At 43.7% G+C, this 17,500-nt stretch overlaps 2 protein-coding genes and 1 long non-coding RNA gene across 4 annotated transcripts in view; 1 reads left to right on the top strand and 2 right to left on the bottom strand.

Annotated features, from left to right (window-relative positions):
- Positions 1-834, top strand: part of acbd6 (acyl-CoA binding domain containing 6) — a 32,862-nt gene extending 32,028 nt beyond the window's left edge. For both annotated transcript variants that reach the window (XM_030049216.1, XM_030049215.1), the window contains one exon: positions 188-834. In XM_030049216.1, coding sequence (XP_029905076.1) covers positions 188-229 — 42 coding nt within the window. In that variant the 3' untranslated portion in view covers positions 230-834. The remainder of the gene's footprint in view (positions 1-187) is intronic.
- The window catches only part of LOC115357640 (uncharacterized), a 249,917-nt gene that overhangs the window by 114,327 nt on the left and 118,090 nt on the right, over positions 1-17,500 (bottom strand). The gene's annotated exons all lie outside the window — the stretch shown is intronic.
- lhx4 (LIM homeobox 4) lies at positions 5,154-16,747 on the bottom strand. The gene is made up of 6 exons (XM_030049213.1): positions 16,456-16,747; positions 12,059-12,230; positions 9,792-9,994; positions 9,006-9,160; positions 8,689-8,857; positions 5,154-7,825 (listed from the first exon to the last, which is right to left on the bottom strand). Exons 1-6 carry the CDS (start codon positions 16,532-16,534, stop codon positions 7,437-7,439), a joined length of 1,167 nt encoding a protein of 388 aa, XP_029905073.1. The 5' UTR covers positions 16,535-16,747; the 3' UTR covers positions 5,154-7,436.

Raw genomic sequence — 17,500 nt, 5'->3', positions numbered from 1 at the left:
AGCTGCCCAGTACAACCATAGTTCCACAGTTCTCCACTGTTGTAAGTTACATTGGTGCAAAAAGTGGAGTAAATGCTTTCCTGAAATATGTTATGCTTGTTGTTTGCCTTCTAATTTCTTTCTTTCTTCTTTACTTTATTCCGCTCCTCCTAATCCTCTCTCTCTCTCTCCCTCCCGCCCTCTGTAGCATCGGCATGTGAGTTTGCTGATATCGTCGAGCTCCTGCTGAAGGCTGGCGCTGACCCGTCCATCAAAGACCTGGAGGGCTCTCTTCCTGAAGAAGTCACTGAATCCAGTGCCATCTCCTCTCTCCTGTGCCAGTACACCGCTCCAAAAGGCTAGGCCACCTGCCCAGTCACCCCTCAGCCTCAGCCCCAGTCCCTGTCCCTGTCCCTGTGCCTGTCCCAGTCTCAAGTGTACTCAACCCAAACCCTGAGCCTTCTCCCTCTGCCACCCCTAGCCCTTAAAAGACTGTCTTCAACCCCAACCCCAGTAGACCACGATTGCAGAAGTGTTTTTATTTGATTTTATTTCAAAATGCTTGAGGTTTGTTTGGTTTCGTTGGCTTGGGACATTTAAACTGTCCACTGTAAGTGTAAAAAAAACTAGGTGTAAGCCCTCCAGGATTATAAGGCACAAGAAATGAAGCGCACCTCAAGTATTTTACATATATACTATACACTTATTCTGCCCCGGTCTGTCAGCCACCCAGCCCCTTCAGTGTGGGTCAGTGCCCTCTAACAGTCTCAGTTACAGCCGTTTGTTCAGTTGTGTTACATTCCAAGGAATGCATTAATCATTTGTCATTTATCACTATTAAAGTGTTCAACAAATTTGTCCCTCTGATTTTTTCATCTCCTACTACTCTCATTATCTTAACAGTATCCACCAGTCAAATTTGGAATGTGATATGCTGTATCATAACTTGCTATTTATAGTATTTAACACACACATGCTGCCAGTAAAGTCCAATCTGTAAACTTGTCATGTCATCCGGGAAAGCAAGCTATTGCTAAGACACAGTGGTTACAAGATGAAGTTAGTTATTTAGCTCAGCTCGGTCATGTTGCAGGGCTGAGGAACAGGAGTCTGGAGTGGTGATTGGGCTGGCATAGAAAAAAGGTAAAGATAATCATTTTAATAATGCTTTTGAAAAGTTCATAAAAACATTATAAGGTCTCATAACAATACACTACATGTAATCCAGGAGTCGATGGCAAACTACAAATCTCTAGACATCGCTTTAAAGGTGAGTTTTAAAGGATTGTAAGTGACGACCTGACTGGGAATATTCACCTCCAAACCAGTGTGATGTATGTAGTTCCTACTGTGTAGCTGCAGTAACAGTGTTACCCTTGTAATATCCTGGACCCACACCAGCTATTACTTTGACACTTTGAAGCTGACACTGGTCATGTACAGGTTCTTATACATTTTGAAAAAGTATATATATTTTGTTGGTGAATTTTGGAATGGATCAATTCCTGTGGTCAGTGAATGAAACATTTTCTGTCCTGCTGTACACATCTCAGCTGTTTGTTTTTGCTGGTAGTGTTTCATACCTTTTATCCACACCTCTTGACTGGCTGCCACATTAGCCCACCTTCACAAAACCTAAAATCCTCCATGCTGTACACACAACTTCAAACAACGCCGGCCCCTCTAACCTGCCTCTGTTGTATTATGTCACTTAAGACAGATCTGGATGTTCTCCAAATAACCAACACATGGGCTGAGTCCAAATCTGCTTTACTTGCTCTAAAGCCTCTTTGATCAGCACATTCTCTCTGCCCCGACACACACACACACACACACCTTCCTCCAGATGAGAATACACTAAATCTGGGTCCCAGCTTCGTAAAGAAGCTAATGCACATCCTGAACAAAACAATGGGGACAAACCTAATCCTTTACTCTCCCTCAATGTAACTTGCTGACTCCCTCCTTCCGCTTACTCAAAATCTGCCTTGACATAAGGTGTTAGATAACCGTCTCCAAAAAGCCCAGCTGGCTTCTGTCACTCAGTCACAGATTTACAACATTTTGCACTAGATGCACTTCCCAGCATTGGTAGTCAACACCAGTAGCATCAATTCTGTTTTTTTTTTTTTTTTTTTTCTCAACAGCTTTTGTACTGTGCCTACATTGAATTGAAATGTAAGTGAGCTGTGCTTCCCTGAAGTGAATTAAGATCTTTCCACATCATGTTCATATCTTCATCAATGTCCGGCCACTCCTTCACAAATCAGATGAGAGAAGAGGACCAGGAATATTTTCCCATAAATATCATCCACTTTGGACAAATCTCAGCCCTTGAACCTCCCTCAATGAAATTTCCTGCGTCTCCCCTCGTGCATTTTGAGAAGGAACTGTGGAGGAAGCCCTACGTGACTTCAAAGGAAAGCTTTTGAGTTTTCAACCTGAGCCTGAGACATGATGTGCTACAATCCCACAAAGAGACAACCAGTGACCATGTCACTGTTACGCATTCCAGCCACATCCAGCCATTAGGCTGTTGGTGTGTCTCTAAAGCCTGTTTGGGGCCAGGCGTTGTCTCCTCGTTGCTTCCTAAACCCCGTTACTCTGGCTTGAGGTAAGAGAGGGTGATGGCAGCCGTGTCCCGCCCCCCCCTCCTCCTCCCGGCTCGTCTGCAAGACTCTGACACTAAGCCCATTATGCTTCCATTATGGGGCTTCAATTTTCCTCTGAGCTTTTCACTTCTGACACTGCATCTCACTCGCTCTCCAAACCGCAGACACACACACTCCACCCCCCACTGCAATATTGTTCAGCCGTTCTTAGCGTTTATGCATTTTTACAAGTTGCCTCTCCCTCCCTCAACCTCCCTTTCTCTCTTTCTCTCTTTCTCTCTCTCTCTCTCTCTCTCTCTCTCTCTCTCCTTTATCTCTGTCTTACTCTAACGGTATTGAGGACACATGTCTTGCTGATGAGTTCTCCTCTCTTCTCCCCTCTCTCTCTCTTGTTTTCTCCACCCAAATCAGGCCCTGGCGTGCAGGTGGGCTAAAAGCAATAGCATGTTGTTGTTTTGGCCAGGGCTTAATGCAATCCTTTACCCCCTCCTTCTTCTGCTTCTTCTCCTCCTCTCCATGCTGCACCGCCCCTTCGCCCACCCTCAGCAGCACGGCTGGGAATCCAACAGTAAGCAGAAATCCTCTCTGCTGTTGAAATGCTTCCCACTAATATCAGAGAGAGAGAGAGACCCATTCACTGGTGTCCAAGGCTGTGTATGTGTGTGTGGGACAGAGAGATAGAGAGAGAGATGGAGACAGAGAGAGAGTCCAAGGCTCAGCTCCAAAGCTTTATCTTCAGTTTATGGTGATGAACAAGCTTTTTTGCTCTCTACTGTCACCGAAGCTTTCACCCATCAGACAAGCCAACAAACAGCAAAGTGTCTGGTTTGTGCCTTCATATATTTGTTGCGTAGCATATAACCACCAGAGAAGTGCACTGGAGACCGAGGCCTTCAATACAGCAAACAGATTATCATCACCAAGGTATTTGTCCCGGTATCCTCTGGGTCATGAACCCTCCTCCTGTGGTTACATGTCATCTGTCTCGTACCTTCGGCAGGGTGAGTATCGAGTGGAAAAGGCCTTGTTTCACATTAAAACGGCATTGAGCTCACAACCTTGAGGGTGACATTGAGAGGCCTCTGTTTGACTCTGGCCCCTCTCTTCAAGGCTCACTCTGTCATCCTGTGCATCATTGTTCACTTGCAGGGACGATGGAGTCGTTTGGCGAGAAAAATGTCCTGTCTCGATGCTGCAAGATTGAGTTCCAGGCCAAACCAAATCCTATCTATTTTGCATGATAATTTATTCCCTTTTGCCTCAGATGGAAAAAAAGAACTGTTTCCGTCAGGAAGTTTGTAATAAAAGCCTTGCGATCGATGATAATGGCATTTGTGCTTGTGTTTGTCATCTTCGCAAAAGCAACAGTGGCGGAGTTTCCACAGATTTATTTGTATACTAGTGCTGTAAGTGGCGTGTAAATTATCCTAACTGTCTGTGTGGCTCTTTATCTTTGTAAGGCAGTACTATTAGAGCCTATCCATTAATGCCCATAGCCCAGCCAATCAATGCTTGAATAAAAATCAGCTCAATTTGTGGTGTTTTATGCAAACGTGCAAACTCTAACCAGGCTGACTCTTTGCTTTTTGTTTTTATAATGCAACAGGAACAGCTAAAACACAAAGGAATCGATAACACTTAAGTTTGGGGTACGTTGGCCTGCTCTCAGACTAATGCTGTGCTTTGTTGCATACAAATGACTTTAATATAGGCCTTTATTATACAGTGTATAGGCCTGCTTGGGTGTAATTTTATTCTAATCGTACGCATACTTTTCCTACATCACAGTTACACTGAACAACTCCCGTGTAACTTAAGAGGTTTTACTAATGCAACAGCTGTAACTAACAGCACAAGAAGCTGAACGTGCGCACACACACACACACACAAAACACTATATAGTCCATTTACTAGTTTGACATATTGCCGCACAAGTCTATTCTCTGCATTTGCACCACCCTCACTCATGGCCCATGACCACAAAGCGTCTTTATCCATATTGCACAAAGCAGTTTACAATTAGTTAACAGCACAGGGATTAAGGAAAGATTGGACTGCGCAAAACTGCAATCTGCTGCTGTGTGTCTTTGGTAGCGGGAGGATCAGTGAAGCCAACAGTCCGAGCAGATGTGCAGCCATAGCTGCCCTTGTTTTGTTTTTTATTTTTTTCCCTCTCTCCTCCTTTTCTCTCTCTCTGTGTATCTATCTATGCCCCCCTCCCCATGCTCAAAGAGTGAGGGAGAGAGAGAGGAAAGCAGCATCAATCACTGTTAACTGACTGACCACTGTCTGTTGGTGGTACTAAATGGATCTCCACAATTGAATAGAGGCCTAAGTGTGTGGTAAATGCTCTCAATGGGTAAGTGAATTTGCGGGTTAACTCTCTCTTAGAGCATTTAGATAAAGCAAAACAATACAAACACCTACAATGGATATTTTTTCTTTGGTATATTGATGGCAAAGTTCAGCTGAAAATCCTTCTGGCCTCCCAGATTTATCGCTGCAGCTGACACTGCTTTGATGTGGGCCGATGAATTGAGAGAAACACACCCAAAAGGTAACCCAAAGACAATTCAGCTTTATTTTTTCCTCATATAGATTTGACTGTACACAGTTCATACCATTGCACAGAAGGCATAAATGAATAAATTCAGTGCTCTCTTTTACATCTTTTTCAAAGACACATGGCAATAATAAATAGCGCTCATGAAACAAGACGATCGACACGTTTTCAAACTGTACAAAATTTACAACAATTAAGACGCAAAGTTCTGAGGCCATAGAGATTTAACTAAAAAAAGTGTTGTGGGTGATGTGTTTGTATATCATCTTCTGAATTGGTTTTGCTTCTGTTTCTTGATTTGCTTTCTGGCTATCAAATTGGACGCTGTTTTCTCCTGGTAAAACAGGATTTGGCAATTTTTTTGCAAACAAAATCGTGATGAATTCAAAATGAACAGATAAGATTTTTTTTTTTTTTTTTACAGGAGGAGCTATTTTATGACTTCTTCATAAGACAAAACAGGAACATCAGCAGTAATTATAGGATCCTGCTGCAGTTCTCTGTAAGCAAAACTTCCCTTATGTCATCCTTGAAACAGCAGCTGACTTGACTTGCAGGAACAGGTCAAATTGAGCTTTTGGCTCCTCTTGCAGCTCAAAGAATTTAAAGAGAATCAGAAACAGGGATCCTAGATTATGGCGAATCTGTCCCATCTGATCTCACCCAACAGGCGGCTTTCAGATGTGGCCTGCACAAGCTCAGCGGTCACACCAGCGCTGATGATCACCAGAGTATCAGCCACAGTAGTGTGGGACTTAACATCACTAATCCCTCTGACACGGAGGCAGAGGGAGGACAGGCTGATGCCACATCTGGGGCTGGTAAGAAGGCTGACAGCAAACAAAGCTACAGCTCTGCTGGATTCAGTAGATTACCAAGAGAAGCTCTGACCAGATTGAAAAAAAAAAAAAAAAAAACCTAAAGATAACTCATGAAACACCAAGGGGATTTTTCTCAAAATTCTCAACACTCAGAGGGGAAGGTTGGTTTGAGCATAAGATGAATGTCTCATATTTGTGGTTTATTTTGCTCACAAATATTCACAAGGAAATCTTCAGTTAATTTGCATGTTTTATAAATGGATACCGCCTTGCAATATATCTTTGCATTCAAAATGACAAATTAATAATTGCGATGCCCTATATATCATCAGAACGGTTTAGAATTGCATTTCTCTAAGCCCTAAACTTGTTCTCACTTTATGAGTGTGCTCAAACAAAAAAAAACAAAAAAAAACAAACAAAAAAAAAAAAAAAGCTTGAATCCTGGTGAGTTCGAAAACAGAGAATATAATACTGACAGACGTCTGCTCTCAGGTCAGCAGCAGACAAGACCTTTACACAGACAAGAACAAGTCAAGCACCTATAAATATAGAAGAGAGACCTGCTGTGTAGCAAACAGTGTTCGCCCTCATTCGAACAGAGGAAACCTCAGCTTCTACAGACAGACGGACGGACAGACGGACAGACAGACAGACCAACGGCCATCTACTTCCTAATAACTTAGTTAGGTAAGCTTCAGCAATACATTAAAAAACATCAGCATGGTTCAAAAGTCACACTTGTGCCACTGTCTTGTAAATTTCTCTCCCATTGAAACACTGTGTTTTTGCCTTGTGCATACGTCTCTCCTCTTTCTCTCTTTCTCGCTGCATCTCTGTCCATACATGTAGAAAAAGAAGAGGAGAGTAAAGTGCATTGCCAATGTAAAGGCTTCAATATGGCCGGACAGCAGTCCTACTCATTCTGAGTCAGAAGCATGCAGGTGCCTCCTTAGTCTAGGGACTTTCATCTAGATTGTAGCCCTAACATTGTAGCTGATAGATAGGGATGATGTGGCTTCTTTCAGGGGATGAGACAATAATACCTCCCCTGCAAGCATAATCCACCAACCTTTATGCTGAAAACGTCAAATCCAATCTCGTTTTAAGAGAATGAAATAACAAAACAAAGTCTGCTGATAACAAAAACTGTATGATACAATGTAAAGGTTGAACATTCAGTGGTGTTTTTGTCCGGTCACTGAGCGAGGAGGTGTACTTGACTGCTCTTCTCCGGTGAGCGGTCGGTCTACAGAGCTCAATCCCACCGTTACCTCACTGTTACGACTGCCGAGGAACTGAAAGCCGCACTTCTCCTCCTCTTCCTCCTCCTCCTCTTCTTCAGCCGCCATCACAGAACATACCCAAGTCTTGGAGAGCGATAGAAATGTAAAAAGCCTTGTGAGTCTGCTCTGTTTTTGTCCTGTTAACGAATCCCTACAGCGGCCGGCCGCACTAGCTTCAGAACTGGGAATGGTCCATCTCGTCCAGCCAGGAGGCGGGACTGGTGGGGAAGTCGGGGTATCCCGTACTGCTGCCTGTGGAGAGGTCTGAGGTGGGGCCTCCAGCCATGGCCCTCAGAGCCTGTCCCACCCCGCCCGGCCCACCCTGTGCCACTAGACTGTCCATGTTGAAGCCCAGGTTGTTGAGGAGAGGGGTGTGGCTGGGCAGAGAGGCAATGGAGGAGGGCGACTGGGGGAGACCGTAGGGACTTCCTGCACGGATGTCATGGTAGGGCTGCCCCGCCGCGTCTAGAGAGAAGCCGCCATTCAGCACCCCGCCGTTGGCCACGTCCCCGGCGCTCCCGTACAGCCCGTTGGTGTGGCCAAGGTCTGACAGGATCTGGTCCTCTGTGGAGGAGATAGGGGCAATTCCATTACTTAAGCATCTGAGGTGTTATTACTGTGACACATCAACACATGCTGTCAGCTGCATGAGCATTATATAGTTGTTATCTTTCAATACCATTAAGTGCTTTTATGAATGAGATTTATAGTGGCACGTGGATCTCATGGAGGCAAGTGGCTCGGCTCCTGAGGTGCTTTGGTAGGTATTTCAGTTTTGTTAGATACAGGATGTGATTTGCCTTTACCTCTAACAAAGACGCTGTGTATGTGCTGCAATTACTGTGATACAAAATATTCGTTTCCGTCTCAATCTCTCCCCTGGGTGGTTTCAATAACAACAATGCCCCAGAGCGCTTTCTCTCTAATTGACTAAAAGCCTCACCTGCTTTATAGAGTTTCTGTCACCATGTTTTCATTTCTCGTAAAAATGGCCTTCTTTTTAAAAGTGGCTCCAGGACTTTTATGACTACCCAAAATGGGGTTTGCAAACATTAAATAACTATAAAAACACAGGGTTGTCTAAGATGTCGTTTGTTTGACTGCAGCTGACTCTCTTTCCCAATAAGCTCCATCATGGCGACAAACTGAGGGAGGAGGTGGCGTCAGCGGCTATAGCGAAATGTGAGTGGAATGTGAAATGAGGATGCCATTTTGGATTTGCTTTAGGGCGACGCTGTGAAATGAACAAAAGAAATCATATGAAATGCCACACATTAAACTGCACTGAGATCTGTGCCACTTAACAGCCTCTGGGCTCCCCTACCTCCAGTAACTCTACAACATGACTAACAGTTCCCTCTTATGAATTTCCCTCTTTAGCACACAGTTGCTGATACTGCATATTGGTTAAAATTATTCATACATACCTCTGAAGCTGAGTTCACTGTCACTGAGGCCTGCGTCATCAGCTGAGCTTTCCTTCTCCACCTTGGTTCCTCGGTTTCTTTTGACACTTTTGTAAAACTGACCCCAGCGATGCCGACCTGCATCCTTCTTCAAACGCTTTTCCTTTGCCCGCCGGTTCTGGAACCACACCTGATGATGGAAAGGGGGAAAGAAGAAGAAGAAGAAGAAGAAGAAGAAGAAGAAGAAGAAGAAGAAGAAGAAGAATGTGTGTCATTTCTATTCCTGAGTCAGGAATGAAGAGAGGTGCAAGACACTGAGAAGAAAACAGAGCCTATACCTGCACGACTCTCATGTCCAGCCCAGTCTCAGAGGAAAGCTGCTCTCTGACGTGGCGCGCTGGCTTCGGCGAGTTCTTGTAGGCGCTTTTGAGGGTCTCCAGCTGTTTGGCTGTGATGGTCGTCCTCGGCCGCTTGGCTCCCGCCTCTGAATCATCTGAAAAGAAGTTGTTGTTACTGACCTCTTCATGCATTCGTCACTTTGCTGTTACAGGCAGCGCCTTTGGCCTTAGGTGGTGTATATGTGTGTTAAATGAAGTGAGTGATCATGTAAAGAAGTGTATTATTGTCCTTGTGCAACTGTCCCACTCCAGCTGAAGAGGACATAAATCTGCCCTGCCAGAGTGCCAGAGGAACAGAGTTACTGGGGCCATGCTGTATAAGAGCATTGCTTCACTTTACATAATCAATCAGAGATCCATAGAAATCTCCACAGAGAGAGAGGGAGAGAGAGAGAGAGAGAGAGAGAGAGAGAGAGAGAGAGAGAGAGAGAGAGAGAGAGAGAATAAAAGAAAAACGGGGCTTTACACAGCATATACCTCTCACTAGCTCACTATCTATCTATCTATCTATCTGTCTATTTCCTGCAAACTAAGGCTACTGTACTAAAGTAAAGCCAGTGTCATTTAACACCCAGTCATCTAGACTCTGCCTGTTTTCATGATGATACCTGTCTTTTCATTTGCTAATAGTCTTGTGTGGTCTGGGTCATGCTGAATTAAGGTGCAGCTGGTCATACTCTCTATTTGCCATCAGTTGCTTAATATTTTGCATCCAGGCAGAACTACCATTTTGTTTGGCCGTCTCGTAATCCTCCTTGCAGACCAGCCTCCCGTCCTCCATGAGGTAAAACTCGTCGCCGGTGGCCAGCTGTCGGCTGCACATGACGCAGGCGAAGCAGTGCAGGTGATACACAAAGTCCTGTGCCTTCCGCACCACCTGCGTTGGAGGGATCCCCTGTTGGCATGATGCACATTTTGTTCCAAAACGTCTGGAGGAAAGACGACAAGAGAGTGGAGACAAAGAGAGAGGGCTGCCTTTAGATAATTCAATGCAAATACTTCTACAACATCAGCAGGCTATAGCTTGATATTCTTCTCCCATTTATATCCAGTTCGCAGGCTGATGAGAACGGCGAGACCGGCCGAGATTAAAATTTCACATGCTAGACAGCTTTTTTCCCTCAACTCCAGCCAAGAATAATGGCACGGTGTCTGTATCAATAATAGCACCAGCTGTGGTAGAGAGAAAAATCAGCAGTGGAATGCATTTCCGTTAGTGATAGACCTGTCCTCAGCTTGATGGATGGAAAGGATCAATGCACTGTGTGTGTGTGTGTGTGTGTGTGTGTGTGTGTGTGCGTGCGTGTGTGTGTGTGTGAACGTTATCTTCAAAAGTATGTCTGTGCGTACACGTTTGCATGTTTGTGTGCTTGCAAATGAGGTATTGAGAAATCCAGAGCTGAGGAAGGGGAGGAGGAGGGGGAGGAGCAGCAGCGCTCACAGTAAACACACCCAGAGGAGAACCAATAAAGTACTGACTCAGGAGAAGCTTTAAATCACACAGCCAATCCACAGAAATAAAAAGACCAAGGTGACGCCTCCAAATCACTGCTGGGAAGCACACAACTGTGTGTGTGTGTGTGTGTGTGTGTGTGTGTGTGTGTGTGTGTGTGTGTGTGTGTGTGTGTGTGTGTAAATCCATGCTGCTTTGCGTCCTGTCCCTGCTCCAGCAGTGTGTCCCTCACCACAGTCTGAGCATGGAAACATCCCCTGTTGTCCCCTGGGTCAGCTAATACAGTTAGCTCTCACTGGGACTCCGGGGCTCTTCAGGTCTCATTCAAGCTTTGAGCATTAAAACCTCTCAAACATGATTTAGTAAAAAGCCCGGATCCCTGCTGATCCTGTTTTGGATAAAAGTCAAACTTAATTTTCTTCTTTAATGCCTCAGAAATCCAATCGTTAAGGGGAAAAAAAATGAAAGAATGAATGAATGAAAGAAAGAACAAAAAGAAAAAAGAGATGATAAGGCATGAAAAAAAGAAAAATATAAGGTTAGTTGTTGTAATATTCTGTAGGCGGAGTGTGATGTGTTTTTTGTTTTTCCCATAATTCAAATCCAAATCCACACTAGGAAAGCAAGACACAACAATTCAGTAAAATCTGGCATGGTGAGATATTAATTTAATAAAATATTGCCCAGCACGTGGTGCCTTGAGCAGAGCAACGCTTGAATAATGACATCCACCTAATAGACAGGTGGAATGATGGATGCCTCGTACAAAAGCGTAATTAAAATCAGAAACAAATAATAGAGGCCTGATATTAATTCTGACAAGAACACTGTAGCCTATGAATTTTCCAGTTCTGCGGAGGAAATGCTTAAAGTGCGGGAAACTCAACACGGACATTTACCCTGCATTTGGTCGCTGATCGTCTGCCTCCTCTTCTACGTCATTTCCTCCAACCTACCCATTATAACAAGTGACGATTTTCCGATAAAATAAAACGCCAAAATAATAAAATCTTGAATTATAGTCATTGTTACTTGTCAAGCAGCGTTGGGTGTTAACGAATTAATATTATTAGCGCAATAACAAATTAAAAAAAAAAAAAAATCAATTGCTAATAATTGTTACTATTTAAATATCAGGTATTTTCAGATATTTTCAGGTTGAAAATATCTAGGCCTATAATTAATATCCGCCAGACTCAAGCGCTGTCTTTCGCACGGACTTAGTTTAAATGAGAAAGCTCAGATTTCGGCTACTTTCTTTTGGTGTAAATATTCGCTCTAGCCTACTTGAATTTTATCGAGTAAAATAAAGACAAAGAGACTAGACAGCAATATTTGTTCCGACTGATCATTCGCGGCAGATGTGACCAAATTAGTTCTGAGAAATAAGAGAATATGCAACCACCAATTTTGAGAGAAAAGAAAAATAACATGTACATAACATACAGACTTTTGACATGAGCAATGGGCTATACAATCCCTTTTCTAGTAACCAGCCCATCATGAGTGTCACAGCAGTGAGTCAAAGGAGAGTACTGACTTGAAGAAATCCTCTTTGCAGTAGACGTTTCCCGCCCGGGAGAAGCATTTGTCGGCCAGCGGCGTCTGGCAGTCTGCGCACTTGAGGCACTTGGAGTGCCAGTGTCTGTCCAGCACCTTGAGGATGAACTTGTCCAGGATGTGTTGACTACAGCCAGCACACTGAGGGATCTCTGCAGAGGAAACACACACACAGAAGATTACACTCAACATCCAGTCTTACAGGCCAAAAAAACAGGACCGTAAGGGAACAACCACAGATATTAAAAAAAAGATATTAAAAAAAAAAAAAAAAAAAAAGGTCTATTCCGCAAATTAAAAATGAAAACGTGGCTGTAATGCAATTAGATGGTTTTAGCCTCCATGTCAAGATACAATTAATTCTGTCTTCAGTGTAGATTTGTCTTAGATTCTCCAAAACCTCAAAAGCATCGGAATTCATTATCTTCTGTTTTTACCAAGGCTTTCATATCTTTAATAAATAACACACACACACACACACACACACACACACACACACACATACACACACACACACACACACACAATACATATTATAGGCCTATGTGTGACGTCTTCTTGTTTTGACTTATTTCAAATTAGTTTGAGTGTTATTTTGTTTTTTAAAATATTAAAACACTGTTTAGATTCTCGCTGATGAAAATTCGTTTTAATTTTTTTTTTACATTTTTGTTCTAAAAGCCATAGAAATAAAGTTATAATTTAGTGTTTCTACTTTCTGGCTACTTTGTGCGTGCGAGGCACTCAGTGAAGCTGTCCAAGGTGCTGAAACTGGAGCCTGTCCCAGCGGTGCACAGCAGGGTGTTTTTTTGTTTTGTTTTGTTTTGTTTTGTTTTTGGCTCTTTTTTTTTTACAAGCTTATTGATTTTCTTAATTAAGTGGTTCTGTTCTCCAGAAGCCTGATCATCTTTTCGAATGGCTTTACTGGAAGTCTGATGGCACAGGTCCTACCACTTGGGTGTTAAGTAACGCGAGTGAGTTAGGGGCATGTGCGTTAGGGTCAAGACCAAATTATATCTCATTTCTATGCGTGTAAAAAATGCAAATTGGAAAATACCAGCAGACTCGCGTGCGTAGATATAGTGACCATACGATCATAACATAATATCATCCATATTCCCCAGCATATCAGTGCCAGCTGCACTGAAGCTCCATCACTGCTGATATTAAGGTTTGAAACGTAGAGTTCAATTTATTAATGTCTGAAAAAGTCAAACATTCATCCAAAACACCTTGCACATTCTTCCTGTCAAAACATGATGTTCAGTAATGGCCGGGGTCCATAATCTATTTTTATTATGATATCGATAGATATAAAACCAGCCTTTGTAGATTTATTCGCTTTATTCTAATTACCTCCGTTGCCATATCATTACAAATTGGCAAGCTTTCAACAAACTGATGTGTGATTAATATTAAAGGGGAAAAAAGAAAAAAAAAAGGCCTTATCCGTGAAGCAGGATGTCGACTGTTTTGCGTTAATTTTAACAAGTAGCCAATCTCGTTGTTTACTGAAGCCTTTTTTTATTCGCCTGTTAAGACGGATTCTCTCAGAGACATTTCAAGGCAAACATCGGTGTGATATTCTATAATTCAAATAGATGGAATAGATGCCAGAAAACCCCAGTAAACATTTCAGTGCAGATGCGGCAGCAGGCCTGGTGACTGTCGGGAAAAAATCTTCCGGCTGCGTGGCTGTGGTGGCCTCGTAATCATCTTACAATATCCGTCTAAAGCTGAAGATGCCTTATTGTTTATCAAGTCACAGCACAGTCTGCAGCTTTCTAGTTATGCAACATAGAAGTCAGTGCAGCATGCACACAACTGCATGCATGTAAAATGGATGTTTTCCATTCCTATATATGGAAAAGCGTGCATTTTAATTTTTTTAATGCATCTATGCACCATGTAGGCTATTTATATATTATATTGCTTAATACTGCTGTCTTCTGGTAGAAAGAGTCGAAAATATTGAATGTTAACATTTACGAATTACTTTGGTGAGTGAATAGAATAATATCCTGACATGTTGTGTTTTGCTGAAGAAGGAGAAAATAAAATAATTTGCAGAGATATTCAGCCTATCTCGCTTCAGCGTACAGCGTGAAAATCAACAAGCGGAAGCGGTGTGGGTTATAAAATCAATACAGAGCGACATTCCTGGACAGACAAAGCTGGATTAACGCGGACCGGCTCCGTTTCTCTGCAGCAGCAAGTGGAAATCCAGAGCTAAAGCGGTGATAGATGTAAGTTGCGTTGGTTTGGGGAGGTTGGTTCATCAGCCGGTTTTGGGTGGAATAACAGCAGCCTATATGTGTATTAGTTTTTTAAAATGCAGGCAAATGCAGTAGGAGATATTTAAACCCTCTGAGGAGGCAAGTGCAGCTGCCTGAGCCCGGAATGGAATCATTTACAGAGAGCTGGTGCTGAAAGGAGAGCAGAGCGATCTTGGCAACGACCAGCGTCCACCGTCCAGCTGTGTGTGTGTGTGTGTGTGTGTGTGTGTGTGTGTGTGTGTGTGTGTGTGTGTGTGTGTCTCTCTCTCTCTCTCTCTCTCTCTCTCACTCACTCACTCACTCACACACACACACACACACACACACACACACACACACACACACACACACACACACACTACATTCATAATCTTGGCCCTCATATCTTCATCTTCATTTCCTGCCCACTTCTCTCATCGCTTCCACTTCACACGTGAATCGAAGCACACAGGCGCATTTTCAAAGGCGACGCAACACTGAACTTCAACACACAGGCCGTTTATTGTGGTGCAAGACCGGAAATAAATGTCAAAACAAGCCTGTATGACTGTTAAATGATTAACAGTCTAATTCAGATTAAATATTAAAGTTTTGATGTAATTGCCCCGATTCAACGGAGCACAGCGTCCATGATAAAATTGCTTAAATACATTGCTTTTATTCCTAGAGTAATCCGGTTTTAAATCCAGGATGAATGCTTGCTATGGGCGCTGAGTGGCAGGATCTTTATCCAATCTTTTAATCTGCCTTGATTTATAAAATTAAAGAGCATAAGCTGACCACATATAGGCTGTTTTCTTCTTGTGAGGGTCAAATAAATACTGCAGCTCTACACACGAGGCGTCATCGTCCAATTCCGCTAGTATTTTTGAGAGAGTGGCAGTAATATAGCACAAAGTAAATTAAGCAATATTTATTTTGTATAGTTTGGGGGTATTTTGCTCCCTATCACACTATTGAAAATATTCACAATAAATTACGGGCACAGATTTACTGGCATATTTCCATTACTGAAACCCAGGAGTAGGCCTATTTGAAAATATGACTCTTATCACACAGTGTCATCCGCTGTGGAGCCTGTGAGACTGTAGGTCCTACATTTCACTGGCTCACCTTTAAATAATTAGGTCAGAGCAGAAATGTATTCAATTGCACTTCCATCTTGACTGCACGATCAGATTATAAAGGGCCCGGCACAGATTAACATGCTGGGAAGATAAAGAGTAGATGTGCCCGTAATAGGCAATTCTCGCCTTGATGATGAGAGCAGGAGAATGAAATAAGATGGTGATAAATAACTCTAAAATCTCACTCTTGTCCTCGTTAAATAAGGAACAAAGCGGTCTTAATTGCGCTGACTTAATTTCGCTCTCCTGTTTTTGGTTAAAAGCACAAACTCTGTCACTTCGGTAGGCCCTGGCCTTCCTTCAGAAACCAAAAACCCCCCAAAATAAGTGCGAGGCATATTATTTGACCCAGTAATAAGTGTCAATCAAAGTCAACGGGTATTTGTCTGATGGGTGATGACAACTGCGTCTGATCTCTTGACCATGTAGGCTCGTTTACACATTAACAGCTGCCTGGGAAAAGGCATGGCGAGACTCACTACGAGCCCACCAACATGAAGGATGCGGAGAAACAGAAAAGTTTGAGGCCAACAGGGAGAATAGAATACCAGGGTGTTGATTACAATAACACAAATAATCCTTTTTTTCTACGGATGGTGTAAATAATGCGAATGCCATCCTGTATGTGCACACAAGTCAACTGTTGCAGCCTATTGCAGAAAACGGGCTCCTGTGGCTGTAAAGATAAATTGGACATGCGGTCTGATCACTGCACAACGATCGCTTTATTCTGAGGCCACAAAACGAAGCGCATCATAATGTAAGAAGCCTCTCTACACGTTATAAATTGAGCAATGAGGCACATCAGTAGGCTGTATTGGCAGAGCTACACTCGGAGGTCTGATAGCCTCTCCTTGTCCTCGGCCGAGTTTTAATCAAGCCCTTCTCCCATAGCAAACCCCTGCAGCGCACGTTATGCTTCCCAGCCAGTCCCCCTTGAAATACTCGACAAAATGAGTGTAAAAAAGGCTTACGTTGCATTGGCACACCAAGAATCTCCGGTAAACCCTTTACAGGACTCTCTGTCGGTAGGACCGCCGCACTTTGCATCATCGTGATCCAAACCGGGAGACAAACGCACGCACATACACCCGCAACACGGTGGGCGCACTCCCCCGTCCTGTCTTGTCAAGAAAAAGTATGATGGTGAAGATGATGACGGTGATGCACACAGTCGCAGCTTCAAAGAGGGCTTCAAAGAGGCCCTGCTCCTCGCCGTCCCGCCAAGTCCCTATTCCCCGTTATTTCTCTATTCCCGGGTTGATGTCCGTGCTGTGCCGTGCCGTGCTGAGCTGTTTTGGAGTGGATCAGACAGGCGGCGCGGTCCATTCAGCGCTGCAGGGGCGGCGGGGCCTGACGTCACCGCGGCAGAGGCTCACCAGGGGCCAATAGGAGCGCAGGAAGAGGAGGCCCCCGGGGCGGAAAGGATCCTCCATAGGTGTACAGTAAAGAAAAGAAGAAGAGGAGGCGCTGAGCACGGTATAAAAATGTCTCCAGGGAGGCGGGACCTCGTTCATGTGGAGGCCATAAATAGCTCACTGCAGTGGTTCCCAAAGGGGCCCGGGACCGGCAGGGCTCCCTTTGGGGTGGGTGGGTCAGAGTCTGAATAGGAGTCCCCATGCAAAAGTGTGGAATGGTTTAATTTCACTTTTATTTCTGTTCGTAGAAGCAAGAGCAAAAGGGCAATAAAGTAGGCTATGCTTTGGTTTTAAGGCTCACCTCTCCCGCCTACACTGTAGACAGGACTATTCATCCTTAAAAACAAACCCCCCTCCTTCTTTGGACAAAATCTCATGTTCTGCGGTGTCCTGCCTTTCTCGGTGCCTTTCAAAGAAAAAACGATTTCGAAACCCTTGACTTAATGGACTCATGCACTAAGAATTGTGAGGCTGGTCAGCTGGCGGATTGGTGATGTTTGATTGTTACATAGCCTACTTGAATCATACAGCTTCATCTGAGTTAAGACCAGTTATCTGGCTGGAAGACGTGTGTGCAAAGTGTGACCCCCGGTCGGTCATG

Source organism: Myripristis murdjan, chromosome 4 (assembly GCF_902150065.1).
Source record: "Myripristis murdjan chromosome 4, fMyrMur1.1, whole genome shotgun sequence".
NCBI lineage: Eukaryota > Metazoa > Chordata > Actinopteri > Holocentriformes > Holocentridae > Myripristis > Myripristis murdjan.
The sequence above is the reverse complement of the archived record's forward strand: the minus strand, read 5'-3'. Positions and strand labels throughout refer to the sequence as shown.